The sequence below is a fragment of the Peromyscus leucopus genome, chromosome 4, assembly GCF_004664715.2.
Source record: "Peromyscus leucopus breed LL Stock chromosome 4, UCI_PerLeu_2.1, whole genome shotgun sequence".
NCBI classification, from domain to species: Eukaryota; Metazoa; Chordata; class Mammalia; order Rodentia; family Cricetidae; genus Peromyscus; species Peromyscus leucopus.
Window position 1 is genome coordinate 80,394,119 of NC_051066.1, and position 15,541 is coordinate 80,409,659.

General features: G+C 48.5%; 1 protein-coding gene across 1 annotated transcript; it reads right to left on the reverse strand.

The window, feature by feature from the left end:
• Window positions 1–1,555: 1,555 nt before the first annotated feature.
• Rcn1 (reticulocalbin 1) lies at window positions 1,556–15,265 on the reverse strand. Its single transcript, XM_028877876.2, has 6 exons — window positions 14,835–15,265; window positions 10,176–10,369; window positions 9,082–9,260; window positions 7,137–7,197; window positions 3,596–3,795; window positions 1,556–2,642 (listed from the first exon to the last, which is right to left on the reverse strand). Exons 1-6 carry the CDS (start codon window positions 15,074–15,076, stop codon window positions 2,535–2,537), a joined length of 984 nt encoding a protein of 327 aa, XP_028733709.1. The 5' UTR covers window positions 15,077–15,265; the 3' UTR covers window positions 1,556–2,534.
• Window positions 15,266–15,541: the final 276 nt, after the last annotated feature.

A 15,541-nucleotide genomic window follows, 5' to 3' on the forward strand; every position in this document is an offset into this window, starting at 1 on the left:
GGTGTTATCTAATGGCACAGTAAGTAGGGTACCCACGCCCCCACCCCAACCCCTAGAGCCCATGTATGTGACCTTACATGGAAGAATCTCAAGATGACCCAAAGAGAAGTACCCTTGTACAGGACATATCACCGAGGAAGATGGTCAGAAAAGAGAGGAAGTCCACTTGAAGACAGAGGCATGACTACAAAGCCATAAGCTACAGGACCCCCAGTCACCGAAGCTGGAAGAAATGGGTAGAGTCTGTCCAGAGCCTTTGGGAGGTGTGTGTGTGCACATGTGCGTGCATGAGTGAGTGTGGCCGTCACAGGATGACCTCCACTGCCGATCCTTAGGCTCTGTGCACCTTGTGTGTTGAGACAGGTTCTCTCACTTGCCTGGAACTCACCAAGTAATCTATGCTGGCTGCTGGCAAGCCCTGGGATCTGCTTCCTAACACAGACATGAAGAGCATGTGCCAGCCCGCATTTAAAAACAGAAGCACACATGGGTTCTAGAATGAACTCAGGGGCAAGCACTACCAACTGAGTCAATTGTCTACCTGCCTGCTGACACTTTCACCTGACTCTGGCCTCCAGAACCATGACGGTTAAGTTTCTGCCCAAACCACCTTCATTGTGGTAATCTGCACTACAAAAAATATAAAATTATAGTACACATCAAGACATGAAACATCACAGGACGTGGTAGGGAGCTAGTTGGGGCTTCTATATTGTAGAGTCTGAAAGGTCACATTGAGGTGGAACCATGCTTGTTACCCACGAATGTGGGAGGAGATGCAAAGGGCAGCAGGTGCAAAGGGCCTGACCTGGGAAGGACCTCGGTGAAGTAAGGTGTTATCCTCAGAGCCAATAGCCTCCATCACCCGATTCTGGGAAGGAACAGGGCAAAGAGGGTCAGTGGGCCCTCACCTGAGTATCCAGCTGTGCTTTCCGGTCATTTGTATGCAATTCTGTCCTAACTGAAATGTGGCCTTGGGGTTTTGGTCTTTGCGGCTGTGAGGAAGCTATGCTGGGTCAAGATTCTGCAGCATGGCTGCTTTAGGGTCACCCATGTTCTCGTCAGTACCCCCTCATTCACGCTCTGCACGCAAGCCCAGGAGGCTCTTTGCTTCCCCATGTTGGTTTCTCGTTGGGACACTGCTCCTATGTCACCCAGGGAGGGAAGCTTAGCAAACACTTCAGCGTGTTTGAGGGCAACCAAGTCAGTGGGGTGGAGTGTGGAGTGAAGGGTGGGGAAAAAGAGTAAAGGGACGATTCTCCGAGGGAGGCAGGGCTGGATCCTGTCAGGCAGGCCTCACAGGCAACGGTAAGAGGTCTGGATTTTCCAGTTAGTACCTGTCTCAGAAAGATCCTACTGTGACAACGACATCGAGTTCCCTCACTGCAGAGAAGGACATGAAGTTCACAGCGATGAAATCAGCAAGTATGGATTGTTTTGCGCTCGCTGATAACCTAATCCATTTCAATCTGATCCATGGACTCCTAGTACTGTTTAACTTGAGAGGAACAACGAAAGCACACTTTCTATGAAGTCAAACACCACAAGACACACAGAGAAATCAAGGGTATCCTTTATTCCATCTGCCTCTTGTTTACAAGGTGGAATTTCATCTGGAAATTGTTACTCCAGCTAGTTTGGTCAATGGCTTAGATTATCACCTTGTCCTGTTGCCTTGGCATAAACTGTGCTGGAATCAGGCTTAAAGGTTCAGGACTCAACAAACAAGAAATGCCACTAGATCTGGATTCCCTTGAACTCACACCCAGGAAAGAACTGTGTTTCTATTCACTATTTCAAAAACCAGACCCACTCATTAACATGAAAAAAAGTTTCTCAAGTATATTTAAAATGTTGACATGGTCATACAGTTTTTCAAATACCTGGCATTCATCTTTTCCCTATCTTTAAAATTCTTTTCTTGTTCACATTATCTTTTTTGATTGCTTCTTAGTATAAAAACAAAAAAACCCAAAGATGTGGGATTATTGTGCACATTAGCAGGCCCATACAGAAAAACACAAAAAAGTTTATATACCACTTACAGTAACAGCTCAAAATATAAAGAATTTGAAATACCATGCCCACTCCAAGGCTAGCCGACCTAGGACAGTAGAACATTGACTTCCTCAGAATTTTCCTTCACCACTGTTTTAACAGTGGCAACTAAAAACCCCCAAATCTAAGAGTTCAAACACACAGCAGTCACTCTGTGCAGTGTCCCCTGCCCCCATAAAGGACCCTTTCACATTTTCTTCCCCATCCCTTTAATTTAAATGGGGGAGTCGGACTAGAAAGTCATAGCAATGTATCCCCTCAGAGAATTGCAATGGCCAGGATTAGAACGTGCCTCAGGGGAAATCCTACTGGAATCAACAGCGATGGCTATTTTCCAGTAAACAGGGAACGAAAACTCATTTTTGCCCCAATCTGAGGTGTAATCTCATGGTTGAGGGACATATCTGAAACTGTCACAACGCCCAGGACACCTGAAGAACGCCCCTGACGATCGGCCGCATCAGGACGAGCGTCTTTCATAGTTCATCGTGATTTTTTGTGAGATCTTCCCCGTAATTGGTAGCCTGGCTTCCCACAAACATGTTCCAGTTGTCTAGAATCTCCTCCTTGGTTAGCAGCTCATCCTGTGGGAAGACAGAAGAGCTGTCAGGGGCTGCTGAGAGCTTGACGTCACTGATCTGTAGGGTTACAAACGCCACATCTAATAGCCCAGCACCGTCTGTGCCCCCCCTCACCTCCTGTGACTGCCAGGCAGAACTCCGAACTGGAATAACTCTCACTGTCTGTAAAAGCGGTGCTACAGAGCCTCAGCTAGGTCTCTGAGAATTCAGAAGCCAGACTCCACAAGCAGTGTGGGCATTCCCAGATCAGGTCGGAAGGACCCCACTTCCCTTTCACGGCCTCACTGTTTAACATGTAGGTCTGCGACGCTTAGGGAGGGGGGCAAGTAACAAAGTCCGATGAGGCAAGAATTTTGTCTTAATCTTATTTACACGCTTGGATTCTAATAAATCATTACTATAATACTAGGGCTGGAACCCAGAGCCTGACTTGTGATAGCCAAGTGCTCTACTACTGAGCTACAAACACTCCCAGCCCCTAACTACTTAGATACCCATCAGTGGATATGGAAATACTGGTAATCATTAGAGCTCCTGCCTGAAAACAAACAAACACCTAGGAACTTGCCTGAGTCATTTGACCTCCAACGGGATGGACTCCCTATGACAGTCATATCATCGAAGTTTAATCAATATCTGATGACTAGATGAAGGGAGGAATAGGCTTGCCTCAAGTCACACTGGGTTCATTTCTTAAATCCATGCCTGGACTATATGAAAGATGTTAATGTTTTAACATCACACCCTAGAGGCTGTGACTTAGTAACTTTAGTCTATAGCCCAGAAAAGATGAAGTCTAAGTTGCTCACTATAGCTGTCATGGTAAGTACAGGTCTCTACTGGGGGAGCCGGGGTAAATAGGTACACAACCAAACAGAGCCAACTAACAAGGCAAACAAACCCTATCTTGAACCAATTGCTTCCTGTCAATCAACGGCTCTGAACCTGGAAGCTACCTTGTTTTTATCTGACTCGTAAACCAGGTGCCGGGCCTCAGCCTGTGCGTGGTCATAGTCCTGAGGGAGGATCCAGTGGCGAATCTCCTCCTTGTCCAGCTTCCCATCCTTGTTCAGATCTCGGAAATCATTGAACTGCTCCCGTTCCGACACAACCCAGTCTGGCTCAGGGCCGTTGTCCTCGTGGGAAAACATGTCCGCTAGAAGACAAAGCTGTTCTTAGTTACAGAAGACAAAAAAATTCGACCCCTGAGTTTCTGGAAAGGTGATATCCCATGGAGAGAGCTAAATCACAGTGTCTGCAGAGCTGAGGAATGGCCACTGATCTACACACTACAGACACCACGAGGTGTGACAGGAAGACTTGGTTAGAGCCAGAAGATGAGCCTTGGAATCTCTTAGTTCAGTTCTGAGCCCAAAGCTTGTAAAATGGAGATAATGATCGCTAAATCATGTTTATGAAAACTGAAGGGCTATTTCTGGGAGAACCTCTATTCCATAAGCCTCTGTTCCAACTGGCACTGTAAGGGTGAAAACAAATCCCACTGGGTACTTTCCACAGCCCAGATACATTAGGAAGTGTCCTCCTATACACATTTCCACTTCAGTTCCTTTATATCACCTGAAGTAGCTGCTAGTCCCCCATCTTACAAATGAAAACGATGTGAAGATACAATCCACAGCTTGTCTGAACCAGAGGACCACTGCACAGGACCACTGGAGGCTTCCTGCCAACCCCTCACCCCTCTATGATTATGACTGCGGCTTGCCCCGTTTTCAAAGGGCTTTCTTTTATTTTATTCACCCCTCTAACAATTAATAGATCTTATCTTTTTTGGGGGGGGGGCTTCATAGGGTTCTCTGTGTAGTTTTGGTGCTGTCTGGATCTCACTCTGTAGACAGGCTGGCCTCGAACTCATAGAGATCTGCTGGCTCTGCCTCCCAGTGCTGGATAAAGGCGGCCCGCCGCCGCTGCCGCCGCCGCCGCCCCGCCGCCGCCGCCGCCGCCCCGCCACCCGCTCATTATCTCAGTTTATAAATACAGGAAAAAGGAGAAGGAACATTCACACACTGCCTTTTGTTGTTTTGAGACAGGTTCACTCTATACCACCTGCCTGGAACTCAATATATAGAGCAGGGTGCCTGGAACTCTTTAGAGATTTGCTTGCCTCTGTCTGACAAGTGCTGGGATTAAAGTGTGTGCTACCATGTCCAGCTCTCACACACTGTTTTACTATTGTCTACTTACACCCCATGGTAGTTTCAATATAGAAGAAAATAACAAAGTTCTTCATGATAACATTTCAGTGTGGAAAAAAAGCTTTTGGTTGTAAAGTTTCAATTTGGGGAAAAATATAATAATGTTTCAAAACAGAAAACAGGTTCTTTGTATAAAGTTCAATATAAAGGGCAAGTCAGTCATCAGCGAGAGCAGGCACTTGAAGGAAGCAGGAAAAGAAAAGCCATAAAGTAGTCCCACGCCTTTAATCCCAGCGCTCAGAGGGCAGACCCAGGAGGATCTCTGAGTTCCGGGCCAGCCTGGTCTACAGAGTTCTGTGTAACAACCAGGTTGTATACAGAGAAACCCTGTCTTGAAAAAAAAAATAAAAAAAAAAGAGAGAAGAATAATCATGCCTGATATTTGTGTGTGTGTGTGTGTGTGTTGTGTGTGTGTGTGTGTGTGTGTGTGTACATGTTCCCGTGGACTCTAAGTGTGTGGTGGTCAAAGGTTTATGTCAGGTGTCTTCATCATTATTTCACCCTGTACTTTGAGACAGGGTCTCTCAATGCACCTGGAGTTCACTGACGTGAGACTGGCTGTCTCTGAGCCCCAGGGTCCTGCTGTGCCGGGATTACGGGTGTGTGCCGCAACTCCAGGCTTTTATGTGGATACTGGAGATGTGACCTCGGCTCTTCATACTTTCACAAGAAGCACTACACCCACCTCCGCATACTGATTTTGAGAAAGGACTGTCCCTTCAGCTAGTCTGAGCTTCATTCAGCCCCACAGGAACGGGTGCTGTTTGTCATCATGTAACAGGAGAAAACGGAGGCAGAGAGGAATTACAGAACTCTCTCAGGCTCATGCAGTCAGTGAGTGGGGGAGCCAGGGCTCCTCACCCCAGAACCCTTTCCAGAATGCCACACTAGCAACTCCTTGGCTTGTCTAAAGTAACAACACCCAGGAAATCAGGTCCCTTGCCTGGCAAGTTCGCACATCAAGTCTTCCTCACTATTGGCTGCTGAAAATCTGACTCCCAAGCACAATAGCTTCCTCCCCTCTCTGCACAGTGTACACAATGAAATGCTTCTTTTAGTCAAAGCCACTCTGAATTTTGCCCCTGTGGGGTACCATCTCAAGGCAGAGTTCAGGAGGGCCGTCAAGAGCGTACACTGTTAATCAAAAGTGCCCAATTGTTTGTTTTTATCGGGAAGCCTTTCTTTTTGTCTCATTCAATCACTGCTGTCATGGTGACAGGTCTGAGGCTCTGAATGCTCCCCTCCCTTATGGGCCTCTCAAGAGGAAGGCTGCTCCTCTGCTCGCACTGATGAGGTCACTATTAGCATCCTTACCATAAAAAGCTACAGTCACCAAGATCACTTTAATTACCGAGGCAAAGAGCTACCTGGCTGTTACCCACGACAGACAGCGAAATGTTCAGTTCTAGGACCATGTATGACTTTTCACAATGAGCAGAGGCTGTGTTCATCATTACCAAAGGTGCTTGTCCTTTGGTGGGGACAAAAATCATACAACCACAAACCAGAGAACGAGGCAGCTTGGGCTCAGTGTTACAATCTGAAGGTAACAGCATCTGTTAAACACATTCACAAAGTTTCTGATCTCTCCCCAGAAGTCAATACCTCATGGAGAAATTTTACTTGAGACAGGAAAAGGAGGGCTCTTACAAGACGGCGGCCCGAGGCTGGAGCCACACACCCCAGCGGTGCGGATGGTGGGGATCATATGCAAATTTCCACGCTGGCTGCAGATTTTTGTGCTTGGGGACCTGCTGGTCACTGTGGGTCTGGGCTTCCGTCAGACGATTCTCCCTGATGCTTCTCAATAAGAAAGTGCCAAATATGGCACTGCCAGCCACAAGATGGCACACCAGAGGATGAGCGGTTCTGACAAGGGACAACTGTGCACACCACGGAAAGGTTTACCTCCCTGACAAGGGCCTGCCTGTTACTCTGACGTATGACCACTCAGTCCGAGCTCTCAAGCTAGCTGACCTACATCTAACTTTAGTCTTCTCCTCCCCGTCTACTTTCGTCTCCTGGTACATCTGCGGCTCTCCACGCCCACTTCCAAGGCAGTGTGACCAAGAGCTCCCCTGAGCCCTGTGGCTGCTGGCTGCTGGCTATCCTTTTGCTTTTTCTCTCCTGGGGGAACTCGTAATTGCTCACGTTGCACCAACTGGGCTAATCCAACAACTAGGGCTGAAGGGCCCTCTCTGTGGAGCCATCAGACTCTGGGTGTGAGTGGAGAAGAACGAGGTCCAGTGTGGCCTGCGGAGCTACTGCGGTCCGTACTCACCAATGTATTCGTCCTGGTCCACGAAACCATCCCCGTTCTTGTCGATGTCCTCCAGCGTTTCCTAGGAAGCAATGGGAAACACCGGATGGCCACGTGCTTTAAGCAAGTCCGAGACTCCTATTGCCTCTTCATCTGCCTTTTATGTCTAAACAGTTGGTGACTAATGCCTCGTTCTCTTAGCTCCTTGGGTAGTCCATTACATTAAAACAAACAAACAAACAAACAAACAAAAAACAGGTGATGGATGGTATCCCCATATCGTCTCTCCAGTTTCCAGGGCAGAACCCTTTCTTCAAAGGAAAAGGTGTCTGGAAACTCAGCTGAGCTCTGACGCTCTCAAGAAGACCTGCCAGACCAACACTATCCATCACCAGCCATTGCCCTGGGAGTCCGAGAGAGTCCAGCCTAAGGACACCTACGAGAGGGGAAGATAAAAATAGATTCCACAGCTACAAGCCAGGAATACTCAGCTGCTGTCAGAGACACATAAAACTGGAGAACTAAACATTAGAGGTATAACTGACTACTCTAATTAGCGACATTTGACTTGGAGTTGTTGCCCACCGCCCGCCCCCAGCCTCAGTAACTCAGTGAATTTGCCATCCATGGGCCGAGCTACTCAAGGACACTCCAAGTCAAAGAAAACAGCCTAGGTCCAGAGCACTGATCTTGCTCAAAGGCAAACAATTCCCCTGTGGCAAATTCCATCTCCATTGTCCTCTGGAAAATTGGTTATCACTAAATGGATGTTGGGTGATAAAGAAGAATGATTCTTGGACCACTGCCCAGTCCTTGGGGTCATGATACTCATGAGGCAAAAGTATGAGGCCAGAGCGGACACTGTCATTGGTTGGAAATCTCAGGTGCCCAGAACCGTTTATGAACAAAATCTTTCGTCAACAGCTTCCCAGCAGTTGGAACTGACTCTGTCCAGGATACAGGTGATGGCATTCATTTAAATGTCATTGAAAATGAAGACAAATGGGACCCAATGGGACCAATGGACGCAATGACACTCAGGGGCCTTCAAGCATCGGCCCTTTCATAAGCCTGGCATCCAGCCATCCTCTCTCTAGAGACCACTGCTGAAGCAGCAGCCGTCCCAGCCGCAATTCACTTTATCTTTCCAGGCTTTCTATTCCTTTCAAGCTATTTTTCCATGAACAAACCAAGAAAAGAAAGAAAAAAAGGAAGGAAGGATAGATGGAAGAAAGAAGAAGAAAAGAAAAGGAAGGAGGAAGGAAGAAAGAAAGAAGAAAAGAAGAAAAGAAGGAAGGAAGAAAGAAAGAAAGAAAAAGAAAGAAAGAAAGAAAGAAAGAAAGAAAGAAAGGAAGAAAGAAAGAAAGGAAAGGAGAGAAATGAAAAGAAGGAAAGAAAAGAAAGGAAGAAGGTAATTCCAGCAACAAAAAATGAGCAGAGTCCAGCTGGCTGCTCTAACCCATCACCTCTTTGCTGAGTGCATGTCTAAATGGTGTCTCTCAGTCTCTGCATATCTAAGGGGGCCGGAACATAAACAGGTATATGTATCTTTTTTCTCCTGGTCTGAATAGTGAAGACAGGCTATCACATTTCTTCACTGTCTCTGTCCTTTGTCTGCCCCCCAGCTGTTCCCAGGATGATCCTGAAGCTCTAATATGGAGAACTAAACACAGAGACAGCCTGGGTGCCTTCTAGTGTTTAGAGGGGATCTGCCTGGAACTAGCCTTAATGGACTTCAATCAAGTAAGGAACAAGCTTGCTTTGTGTTCAATGGTTTCCATTGGGGTATTTGTTACAGCAGCTAGCTTGTCCTGACTCCTTCCTGGGCAGATAGAGATCTGACATATTCAACTTCAAGTCCTTCCTCAATTCCCAGCATGCTGAGTCTCTTTCCGGGAAAAGGGACAAGGTGAGGGGACAGTTTACTCCCAGGCCTTTTCCCAGTCTGCATTTTCAGGGTTCTTACCAAAACTACAATTTCCTTCATGTGTTCAAACTCCTCTGGGTGCAGAAAGGCAGTGAACTCCTCCCGAGTAGCCGTCAGGTCACCATCAAGGTCTGAAGCTTTAAACCTCCTCTCATCCCGTGGCAGCATCTTTTTAAAGGTGTGATGGTCAGAACTATCCTGGAACTCAGCGGGGTTTCCTGCAGGGTGCATACAGCAGCGGTCAACCTTTGCTAAGGAGGACCTTTTGTTCTGGATCACTCATTCTTTCACACACACAAAAGATCCTGACCCACCCACTGGATTCTTTAAAATACTTCTATTGGAAATGCCCTTTGTGTCTCCTCTCCCGCCAGGTCATCCCATCATCACAGTCGTAGCGCCCGTTAGGGGTTTTACAGCAAATACTGAAGAGCACCGGCTTTAGACCACACCACTTCAGACCTTTATTTACAAACCTCCGCATTCATTGTCTCACTTTTTCATCTAGAACGCGAGGATTCCCTGTGTGTTCTAGAATATCTTGTTTCAATGCCTCAGCTGGCTTTCAAGCTCTCGGAATCTGGCTTTGATTATCTTCCTTGTCCCCCAAGGCTGTCTCCCTGCTGTGTTATCAGGCATCTGCAGAGTCTGCACCATACTCCTCTGCTAAACGACTAACCACCGTGCATGCATGTCTGTGCCTCTGCCGCTCCAACTCGGCCACCTTCCTCACAGTCTCTCCATCTCTCCAAATTTAAATTCATTCTTCCAAGCCCAGTTTCCAATGCGCCCTTCCTACGGAAGTCCTTCCTCAGAATGGTTCAGGCATACTTCATCCTTACTACCCATCCTCAGCAGCAATTTGGAACCACCAGAAGCACCTCCTCTTTCTCCTTCTTTCTCTGTGTGTATCTCTGAGAGCTAAGTTCAAGCAGGGCCGTGACCTAAGACACCTTCCCCTCTGTCAGACAAAGAAAGCAACTTGGTACATTCTTAGTAGGCAGAGGAGGATGTTACACAACAGGTTTTACTTTGAAGGTTGTGACATCTGGGCTGAAAGGGGGTAGCCATGGTGACAGAGTCTCCTGTGAGCCTGTTCCCTACCATGCAATCTCCACTGTGGCACCTCTTACCTAGGTAGTAGCCATAGGTAGCCTGCTTGTATTCTTCCCAGGAGATTTTTTCATCTTTGTCCCTATCATAATCCTTCCAGACTTTAGCGACGTTATCATAGATGTATCTTTTCTGTACCCGTTTGATCCAGACTTTCAGCTCCTCAGTGGTGACGAAGCCATCTCCATCACTGTCAATTCGATCAACTATTTTCCTGTAGTTAAAAAAAAGTATTAATAATGATAATAACATAAAACAAAACAAAAAAAATCCCTCAAGACCATAATCAAGACTTATATGGTCTTTGTCCAGCAAAATATCAAGCAATTTCCAGTCTTAAATGTTATAAAATACTAAGATTCAGCCAATGAGTGATCCAATGGTCCTAAGGTTCATTCTTTCCAAGAATGATATGCCTTTTCCTCCCTGGAACCAGGGCCAGTGGTATACTGCACTAACGGATCATGCCTCAACATTCTCAAACCCAGATATGAACTCTGAATTCTCAGCTCAGCACTTTGGAGACTGCTACTACCAATTGATGACAATTGACCTGGAAGACAAAACATATTGTGTTACCCAATGAAGTCCAATTGTCCTTCACTTTAATGGAAACCAAGGCCCAGAAAAGTGGAACGATCTTTCCACGAGCACACAGGTAGTATTAGGTATAACTGGGTTGAGCACACATTCTTTTTAGTTTGGGGTACAACAACAGGAAATTCTATGTTAATTAAAGGATGGGGGAGCTGTTTGTTTTCCATCCTACCACCTTGAACGTTCACGGATTTGAAACTTAAGAAGCCCAAGATGACCAGTCTTGTTGACTAAAGCAACCTCTTCCAGAAACCTGGCCCTCTGGCAGCCAAAGGAACTCAGTACCCCTGCTACTGGGTGCTGACCACTGTGCCCACTTGAGTTTCCAGCTCTACCATGGCCTGGGTCCCAGATATTTCAAACTAGACTCTACTGAGGCATCGTGAACAGTCGTTCAGGGCAAAATTCAGGCTGGAAACTCACCATCTGTCCATCTCTAAGTGAAACAGCCCCTAGCCAGGAGAGCCATCTCTGTGGGAAACTGAACACCCACAAGCTAGTGCTGATGTTCAACATAAGTTTCACACACCTGGGATGAGGTCATCCAGGCCTGCCATGACTTAGTTTCTTTCTTTGGGGCTAGAATTCAATCAATCCAGTGATAAATTTTCTTGTCAGTAGCAGTTCTGATTAACAGTTAATACTAATTAATTAAAAATGGGAACTGAATTCCTTAGTTCTTTATAAATACAGTTCGATCTGTAACTCATAACTTTTAGAGGGAAAAGTAGAGAAGGGTGGGGTGGGGGTGGGTGGGCATAAAAAAAGTCAACATCTCTACCTGAACCCAAGGAGACCTAGCTCCTTTCTCTGGAACTTGTGGACATTATTAACAACATTCAAGTGTCCCTTCACGCACAACTTTAACAGATCTGGGACTGAAAGACTAAATCTCATGCATCCTTGGGCTTCCCTCCAGAAGCCTCAGCTGGGCACAGCAGAATTCATTCAATCCTGCACAGGCAGGCCCTGCTCCAATCCTGAGGACACACTGGCAACATGGCCCACTGGCTACCCAACACCACTGAGAAGCAGAACCCTAGGCCAGCAGAGGCTCAATGTCCTGAAACAATGTAACCCCTCCTTTGAGGAAAGAATAGCATTTGATCTACACCAATCAACACCCAGGGCACAGATCAGTCCAATGCACAGCAAACTGTTGACTGAAATTACAGGAGTGATCTCGACCTCTCTTGAAAGGTCACGAGAGTAAGATCCTGAGAAAGGACAGGGAATGTAGACAGAATGCTTTAGTCGGGACGCGTAGGTCTTCGTTCTGGCTCTTGTGTGATCAGAAGCGAGTCTCTGAGGCACTTTCCCTTGTAAGTGGAAACACCCAAGTGACAAGAAATGTATGAGGAAGAGGAGGAGGAGGGGTGTCTTTCCTCACTCTGGACAACAACGTAAATCCAGTGTGGAAGAAAAATTCCCATTCTCAGCAAAAAACGTGAAGTGAGTAAAGCTTCTAGGAAGGGCCTAGGGCAAATGGGGTTCCCCTGCCAGCTGCCATCAAGGGACCAAGAGAAACCAGAAACTAGGTGGACAGGTGAAATCACCCCCAACTTTGTAAAGTAATTCATATTTTTCTAAGAGTAGATGAAGCCATTGAGATCGTACGCAGTCTGTGGCTTTACTTTGCGACCCTTCAGAGATCTTTAATGATGACGTGGTTTTTTTTTTTTTTTTTTTTTTTTTGGTTTTTCGAGACAGGGTTTCTCTGTGTAGCTTTGTGCCTTTCTTGGATCTCGCTCTGTAGACCAGGCGGGCCTCAAACTCACAGAGATCTGCCTGCCTCTGCCTCCCGAGTGCTGGGATTAAAGGTGTGCGCCACCACCGCCTGGCTGATGACATGTGTTTTTAACAGATGGTCAAGTGATAGACACAAAGCTGTCTGGATCTAGCCAAGTTCCTCCCTCAGCAGCCCAGACTTGGAGGGGGCTGTTGAGGCAGAAGACCGGGAGGCAACTCATCACTTAGCCCAGGCTAGACCTGTCATTGCTAAAATAGCCCAATTCCGGCCCATATTACCTTAGAAGGGAAGGGGCTCAGGCCAGGGACCTGGATGTTATTCTTGGTTCCTTCCTCAACACTGGGTCATGGGCAAGTGCTGCCACAAGTGTCTGCATCTTTCCTGTCCTAACATCCAGACAGACCGACCCTCACCTAGCCACTGCCCAGGACTGCCTATCTGCCACGGTTACACTGCCTGATTGGCTTTCCTAACCAAGTTTGGAAATTAGGACATTCTGTCCAACACACAGATAACATCTCTACCTCCTCAAGGTTCTTCCCTCTGCCCTTTATTTTCCCTCCTCTTCTACTTCCCATTTCCTCTTCTCTGCCTTTGAGGGATCCAGCACCCCTCCTGCCTCACAGAAGTTCAAAACCCTGATAAACAAGTTGGCCCCTCACTTCAGGAACACCTTTCTGTTACCATACACCAGTCAACCTTTGAACCCCCTCATAAGCTCAGATGAGGTTCCATCTGCAAACCCCAAGCCTCTCCAACCTGAAGCCCCAGGGGCCCCGATAAACACACAGACCGTGATGGTTTCTCCGTGTGGCCATCACAGTAATCCTGAAAGTACTGGCCTGTCCTCACATGGGGTGACCAGCACCCCGAGACCTACAGTATGAGGGTTCATCTTTGTACCTGCTACATGTCAAACACAAACAGCCACTGCCATGCTTACATGAATAAAATAACAGAATCAAGGTCTCCATACAAGGGTCAAACCCAGACAACTCCATTAACACTTCCAGCCGCCACTTAAGCTAACCACCCCATGAAGAAATTAAATGAAGCCAGAGGACCTAGGCTAGTGTTTCCAGTTCCTAACTCTCTCCCCCCTCCTCCTTTTCCAAGACAAAGCAGAATGGCTGCAATCAGGGCCCTAGAATAAATCAGTCTCCAGGGTCTCAAAGCAAACAAGAGAGTGAATTATCAATGGCCCCTATTGTTAGTCCCAAAACAAGAAGAGAAAGTACTTCCCTGCCGAGTAAAGACAGGGTTTGGAGGTAACTTTGAAGTCCAAAGGTCTTTTTATCACAACAGGCAGATGCTGTACCTGCACAATAGGTATCATTTATCCTGTTCCATTGAATCACTCTGGCCTCTCTGTGGCTCGGAGATAGCTGTGTTCTTTTCAGCAGTAGCAGAACACGAAGATCCTCCACCCCCCCAGGAGCCAGGTTCTGGAAGTTCTAGTGGCCCACAGGCTGGATCGCTGTGTTCCTCCAGCCCGGACCTCCACCTGCTCTTCACTACTAGTCCCTCCGAAAGGTTTTCAGATAAGTGCACAATGCCGAGTGTCTCCTGGGGAGATCAGGTGAGGGAGTACTGAGATGTTGCCCAGATTTATTTCCTGATTCCAAGTTAAGCTCACAGTGCACCACCATAGCCATTCTGCAGCTTTTTTTTTTTCCCCTGACAACCAGTTGCCAAAAAACTGAGCGCCTCACCCAAAAGGCTGGGAAGCAGAGCCCAAAGAATCTGTTTCCATCTCTGCGCCTCCTCCCCCATCTACTAGCTTCAGTGACCCCTTTAGAAACTCGTATGTCTGTGCATGAGATTCCTGGGATGACTGGTCGGACGACAAGACCCTGACCCAGAGACAGGCCAACGATAAGCCTCTCCGTCGACTGCCCCCTTCATTCAGCTCTTCCCCATCTCTGTTGGGTCTTGAGACGCTTTTACCAAGTCTCAAGCGCCTCTCTCTGGGGCTAAGAATGGGGGAAAGAACTCGTGTACCAAAAGGCCACAGCCAACAAACTCTGGCTCACTCTCTTCTGATGCAACCTAAAGGAGGGGGCGGGCCCTCTTGCTCCCAGCTCCCGCGGCCGCTGCCACGTTCTCGTCTGCCCGTGGGAAGCTATCCCGGCCGGGGCGTGGCGGCGACCTCCACGCGGGGTCTGGGCGCCCGCTGGCAACTTTGTGCCGCTGAGCCCGGCTCCGGCCTCGGCGCTGTGACCAACTGGCACGATTTCGCTTTCGCTTTGCTCCGGAGGTCCCGCGTGGCTCCCCTCTGAGATTGCCGTGGGCCCCTGCGTGGTCCCCCGCGCGGCCCGGGCCGCGGCCTCACCCCAGCCTCTCCTTGCTCTCCTCCGGGCTTAGCTGATCGAAGGTCTTGGAGTCCTCCTTGCCCAGGAAGGCCTCGTGATCGTACTGGAAGCTCTGGTTGTCCTCGGGCGGCCGCTCGCCCAGCTCCGAGTCGGGCCGCACCACGCGCTCTTTGCGCACGGTGGGCTTGGCTCGCAGCGTCAGCGCCAGCGCCAGCAGCAGCAGCAGCCCCAGGGCGAGTCCCAGGCGGCCACCGTGCGCCATGGTCGCGAGCAGAGGATGGTGGCAGGGCAGTAGGGGTTCGCAGCACCGCAGTCGCTGTCCCCTCCCCAGCGAGGGGCGCGCCCGGCTGGCGAAGGAAGGCTCGGGCCGCCCCACTCACACGCCCATTGGCCGCGGCGCTGCCGGGGGAGGCCGGGGCCGCGGAGCCACGTCGCCAGCCCGGGTGGTGGGCGCCGGGCTCGGGTTTCGCCTCGGCCCCTCCCCGCGATCTGGTTGCGAGGGGCGGGCCCAGACGAAGGGGGCTGCGAACTGGAAGGCTCTCTGCACGACCGGAAAGAAGTTCTTTATTAGGGGGGGAAAAAGCAACAGATGTTCGGAGTGATAGCTCTTCCTCCGGCTTAGAGAAACAGAGCTCCCCCTCAGCTTTAAACTGAGAGCCCGAACGTCAGTCGCAGGTTTGCCCAGAGATGGGCACTTAAGCCCAATTCGACTCCAGTTAACACAGTT